We start from the raw sequence: 6,000 nt of genomic DNA, 5'->3' as shown, positions 1-6,000 counted from the left end.
AAAAAGGCATACTACTTAAAATGGCTGATCTAATTAATTTAATCAATTCTCGGTTGCGGAAAGCCTCGTGAACATTACCTAGTTCGGTTTGGATATTGTCAATTTTGTACTAAAACGACAAGAGAACACATAACTCAGGATAATCGTCTGACAAATTTGGTTATGATGAGATTACAAAAAGGGTACAAATGTTATTTTGCCCCGCTCATTCTTTCCTCCAAATTTCTTCCACCTTGCTTGCCGCTCGCCACAACTTTTAGTACACAACCATCGCTTCTGCTTCGGCCCATGCCTCTGGGTCACATCTATGGATTGCCTAGCGATGACAGATTTTCATCTATTCTTCTTATTCCCGTTTGGGAGAGTGGGTGCTCAAATGGGAGAATGTCACTTGATAAAAATAGTGTGTTGGAATTCTGGATTGTATTGTGGATTCAATGTAAAGTGTCTCGAGGTTCATTGTTCATCAATTTGGAAAGTCGTCCATCTATAACACTTATGGAAAATTGTGACAGCTCTCGGGCGGGCAGGGAGCATGATCGTCTCTCGAAAATCGAAAAGAAGCACAAAAAACGGCTCGATGCAGTAGCCCTGTCGATAGTCCAGATCCTCTTTACAGGTATGATCAGTCAACATTTAGTCATGGGCATCATAATGTCTTTTTCTTATAGTGTCAGGAAAGCAAAAGATGGTCACTCGACTTCCACAGAAAATGCAAGGTAGATAGATTGGTGAGTTCATGATACTTGATATAACTGTTCTGATTATAATCGCTGAACAAGGGGTATAGATTCGGGGAAGCGCTAAGCCTCAAGAGTACCCAGGACACCACGTTATTTCAAGCATTGTTCACTTGTTTATTGCAGTAATATAAGCCAGGTACGAGCCACTTTGGCATCATCATGCATGCAATTATTCCCCTTCCTTGTAGACCACAACGAACGGGCGTGTTCCGGGACAGGGGAGTTTCGATGAAGCTTGGACAATGTCGGTTTTTTTCCCTCTCATCTGGGGCTCCAAAAAATGTCACTCCAGGGAGTTAGGAAAAGTGTAAACTATGGCTAACGTGCCGATGGAGCTCTCCGCGCATCTACCGTTCTGCAATGAGATTGGATATCATGAAAGGACTTTTGCTGTTTGGTTGGAAAAATGGTTCATCATGGATCTATTATTCAATGCCTAGGTAATCATATACTCAACATTGGAATGTCGAGGAGCTATAGAGAATTCTTTGCCCTAGCACAGGCAGTATAGTATAACACGTCCCAAAAACCAGATGGAAGTATTGGCAGTGACTTTGGATGACTATAATCCCAAGGCAGGACAGCCTTTCCTTCCGATTACCTTTCATACAAACTTTTATACACTGATGAATGGAAGCACAGATAATACGAGGCACGATTGCGATGAACGAAAGCAAGCCATTCTTCAAACCCGAACAAGGGGCCATCAACCTACAGACTATTTTTCCGCACAAGCGAAATTTAACCAACAAAATCAGTACTGTCGCTACAGGTACTTTGTCACCAACCTCCAAACCCATAGCCAATACCTATGTAGCTACCGTACAGTAATCAATTAGGTTTCGGCAAAGCCCAGAATGTCGTATTTTTCAACGTTCAAGGCTGGCTAGACGAAGCTTGAGCACGTTCCTAATAATCTCCCGACCTGGCAATTAATATATTCTTCCCATGAACGTTGACTGCTTTAGATGAAAGTTTCCTGCAAGGTGGGTTACACATATCTAAAAGGCTAATAATGGGTGTAGACAAATTACATATCCTAGACATTTTAACAATTTGTCATTGATACTGATCAATAGCGAAAGTTAATCCGTCGACTCAAAAAACTTTGTAGTAAGCAACTAGTCAGTTATGTCATCGTTATTGATGCTATATCGATGCTTTGACTACCGGTATAACTACAATACGAATGGTATTAACATACTAAGCAGAGTGTTCGGTGAGTTTTTGGAATTCCTCGCATGGCACTAACCTGATCAACCCCTGAGCCTGCCTATATGAGCATCGTAATATAACTACTGCCCCTCTTATCTCAACCCTTCCGAACCTTGCAATGGGAGGGATTACTGGATCAGATCGACCACACCGCGAGTTTACTTTACTAGTGAACTGTGGTGGTATCATTACAGCGTTCCATTTTCCAGGTTTTCAAAGATGCGCATGGTGATGAGATGGTTCGTATGTGCTGGTGTTGTACCGGCAAGATCTCATCTAATCTCTGGTCGCGTTCCGAATTTGAAGAAAAGTCTGGGATCCTTTATCCCCTCCCCCTCCTTCCCTTACACCATCCAATCAACAGCTCTATTATCTTCAGTCCATAAACTGACATTGGTTCGAGACTCAGAGCTGCTACATAGAATACAGCAAAGCACAGCACTAATATCTACTTGTACTACATCTGTCTGAAAGGCGCAACACAGACATGGAGATGCGAATCCCTTCTTGCTATTTTCTTTTCCGATCTCAAACCCTTCCAATGTTAGTATTGCTATCGAACGTCCTGCAGTAGCGTCTTCGCTTGGCCCCTTCGGTCAGTGATAGCTTCGGAGTTTTTGCTAGATCTTAGCAGCGTTGCATTGGTTCCGGATGAAGCCTACTGGTGTGATGGTTGATTACTGTATCGAAATGAGAGGTATATTGCAGAGAATCTGTTCCAAACATTGTCGAGCACTATTGCCTGACGTGGACAGTAAGCTCACTCACCCCTTGGTAATCTGTAATACGAAAGTTCCAAAAGGGTACATTGATATGGATAAAATGATCTTCAACGAGGTCTATTGGGATCGCTACCCGAGAAAGAAGGATCTAGCTTGAGAAATCAATGAATAATTGGCTGGAGTGCTTGGAAATGCGGGGAGCATGGAAATTGCGGCACACATGAAAGCATAATAGATCTCATTTCAAGCGCTTCCACGGAGAATTACCTAGTAACCCGTTCGCACTCGAGCCTCTCCCTGGTCAACTTCAATCATATTACTTCTTTCACTGTAAATTTCCAAGAGAAGATCTATTAACTACGGCACCTAGCAATGATACATTGATGAATATCTATCCTGTCTTGTCCAATTGATTGTATCTCGGAACCAGGGTAGCAAGGCACGAATCAAGACCACGAGAAACAGAATGCAGGTACAAACACATAGTCAAGCTACTCAAGAGGTACGTATAGTGACCACACGACGACAATAATCCATAAGCAAAAAGAGATTTCTCCAGCTACCACTTGCATGCGAAAGTCTGGTCCAGGCTGTGATGAAATTTGGCTGCTTTACTATGATCTGCATGGAACAATGATAGTCAGTCACGGTACGTAGCGAAAAGTGTCTATAGCTGACGATCATGAAAAGCATGATGCTACAGTACCGGTACATGATTTACTCACCCGATTGGCGAGGAGATCAATGCGGACTCTATATCCGCCCTTGACTGAATCAATCATAATTTTGTCAATCTGTACGTGTGTGGTGGTTGGTTGACTATAGATGGCGGATTTTAATGACTGTAGGTTTTATTATTCAATTAATCATCCACTAATTACAACTAGAGTCTGTATATGGAGGAGAAGTCTAAACATGACGGTAAGGTGATGCTCAGCTAAGTCACTTGGCAGATCTGCGAACGTCTTTCTGTGCGTCCTGTAAACGTCGAGAGAAAGTAGCCAACGTTCACACTTCATGTGGAAATATATGATTTTCTCCAACGTTTTACACGAGGGGTGAAAAAGAGGCTTCATCGATTATCATGTCAAGGCCAGGCAATACATCTGGAGGCTGGACTATTGCACGCCATCTTACAGCCACGAGGCCTTATTCAGGTTTTGAAGATAAGAAAATGAATCGGGATTGCCGAAAGTTTAAAGGTCTAGGACCGGTCTAAGTCGTAGACAAGATATACGGGTATTTAGGGTTGAAGGCTGCCGAAGTTGGCTAAGTTGGCTAAATCGTCTATGGAGGGATTCATTAGCCCGATCACACAAGGCTTGCATAATGCGATGAGCACATGAGTATGAACGAGTGGGGAGTGGGGGTGAGGCTGACTACAATGGCTCTTCAGCTGCATATCAACGACACATCTCACAATTCTTTACCACTTTATCTCTGAATTTGGCCATGAGCATGATGACGCTTTACCGGTTACCCATCTTGTCCATTCATTGCTCGTCAGACGGATTTTTAATATCGCCACTATACATTATGGTCCATAAGACCGGTACCTAAGGATGACAATCTCAGCCGTCTTATACATACGCGAAGAAAAAACGAAAACTATCCAATTAATGATATCTTATCATTACCTATTGGCATCTATTGAACGCCAATCAATCTTATAGTTTGCGCTACCAACTTGACACATCGGGATCCTAAAACGGAGATGCAGTCACTGTTGAGCCACACTACAGATTCTTTCGGACGAATCGTACAGATCTTTCGAACGGCTCTCGGGCTTGATCCATGAAATTCTCCGCTTTAATGGGTGATGGTGTGCAGTTCGCGGGATGCGTGGGATCATAGCGGTGGCTAATATGTTGCGTCGCAATTGATAGGCTGACAGGCTCAGTTGTGAGCGAGAGCCTAGAGGTGAACGGACGTTGATAGTGTCCCAGAACTTTCGATAGAGCCTAGAGGAGAACCATAACATATATTAACCATACCGCTTGTCAACTTCGAACATCAGATGAGCCCGATGAAGTTAGTGGACTGACTTCTTCTTCACCTCATGTCTTGCAAATAACAAACATCGAAGAGGTCAAGATGATTCAGAGGATTGATTGATAGATTTTTACTCACAACATGGGAGATCAGAATTCGCCACCTTGAATAATGCACCGTCTTTAGCCTTGAGGGTCCATTTAGGAGCTTTTTTATGCAGTCTTAATCCCGAAGAGCTTTACGGGGAAACCCCACTACTAGCGCTGTCAATGCTTAATATTGATTAAAATGTCCCGGCAGATCATCTTCAAGAGAGAACCTATATCCTAGTTCATGTCACTTACAGAGCTATGAACGCCCACCAAGGACTCAGTTATTGCGTCCGTCCAATTGAATGCTCTGTCACCCATGGAACATGCCGAATCTTCATCTGGAATCAAGCCATCGTCTGAGTCAAGACTTGGGAGATCGGAGAAGGCATGACGTTTACGGTCGCAAATGATACCTCCTACAGTTACAACCAGACGCTATATAGTATATATGTCCCAAGTAGAGTGTCTGTCTCGTACATCCAGTACTAGATCCGCGCATTAAAGAGCTCAGTGTACCACTAACGAGCCACCCGTTGTAGTCCTACCAAAGTATTTTCAATCTCACGCTCTCGGAAACGAAGCCCGCCAATCCACAGTATCCGCTCAGTACGCGTTGTATTGAGCACACGATCGGACTGCGTTCATCAAGTTGCAAGGAAAATTTATTTTTGAGTATAGCAATAGCTGAAGTAGATCTTCCGTGCTTTGGGAGGATCTAGCTGAGACCATCGGTCGACCTGACTCAACCCGCATCTATCTGTCCGAAGTTGTAGAGGAAAGCTCCTAGTGTCTCGGCATTCACTGTCGAAAGTCCCGTCGCATTGAGTGTCCATAGAAGAGCTAAGATTGAGCAAAGGGATCCATCTAGCCCTATTCAACGCATTGACTTTTACATCCGATCGTCACTCTCTATCTTTACGAGAACTCAGATCAAGAAACTTGAGAGCTCTTCCTTGCGATGATTGAGCTTGCTTCCCAGACTGAGCGATTCTTGATTACAATCCACGTGACACTAGCCCGTCACGTCGTTCCACCCCCTTCGTCTTGTCAAAAAGTAAGACACACATATTCTCCTTCCGATTTATTACCTCCGGTGACGATCTAATTTGTTTCTAGCAATCCTCGTGCGCTCAGGTTCCACTGTTCCACCCGATTGTGCGTTTTTTTGTCTCAGTTTCTTTCATCTTTCCGATGTGTCTCAGTCGCTCTGCCATTCCGAGACATGCTGCCTATCTT

The 6,000-nt window shown here is 43.6% G+C and overlaps 2 protein-coding genes across 2 annotated transcripts; one reads left to right on the top strand and one right to left on the bottom strand.

The window, feature by feature from the left end:
* Positions 1 to 288: 288 nt before the first annotated feature.
* Bfra_005849 (uncharacterized protein) lies at positions 289 to 723 on the top strand (the record flags this gene model as incomplete). The annotated part of the gene is made up of 1 exon (XM_037336224.1): positions 289 to 723. The coding sequence occupies one exon, from the start codon at positions 289 to 291 to the stop codon at positions 721 to 723; it is 435 nt and encodes a 144-aa protein (XP_037191434.1).
* Positions 724 to 5,506: 4,783 nt separating this feature from the next.
* Bfra_005848 (uncharacterized protein) lies at positions 5,507 to 5,831 on the bottom strand (the record flags this gene model as incomplete). The annotated part of the gene is made up of 2 exons (XM_037336223.1): positions 5,507 to 5,634; positions 5,771 to 5,831. The coding sequence occupies 2 exons, from the start codon at positions 5,829 to 5,831 to the stop codon at positions 5,507 to 5,509; spliced, it is 189 nt and encodes a 62-aa protein (XP_037191433.1).
* Between the last annotated feature and the right edge of the window lie 169 nt (positions 5,832 to 6,000).

This window comes from Botrytis fragariae, assembly GCF_013461495.1.
Source record: "Botrytis fragariae strain BVB16 chromosome Unknown tig00000075, whole genome shotgun sequence".
Classification (NCBI taxonomy): Eukaryota; Fungi; Ascomycota; class Leotiomycetes; order Helotiales; family Sclerotiniaceae; genus Botrytis; species Botrytis fragariae.
This window is presented reverse-complemented; position numbering and strand designations above follow the sequence as displayed.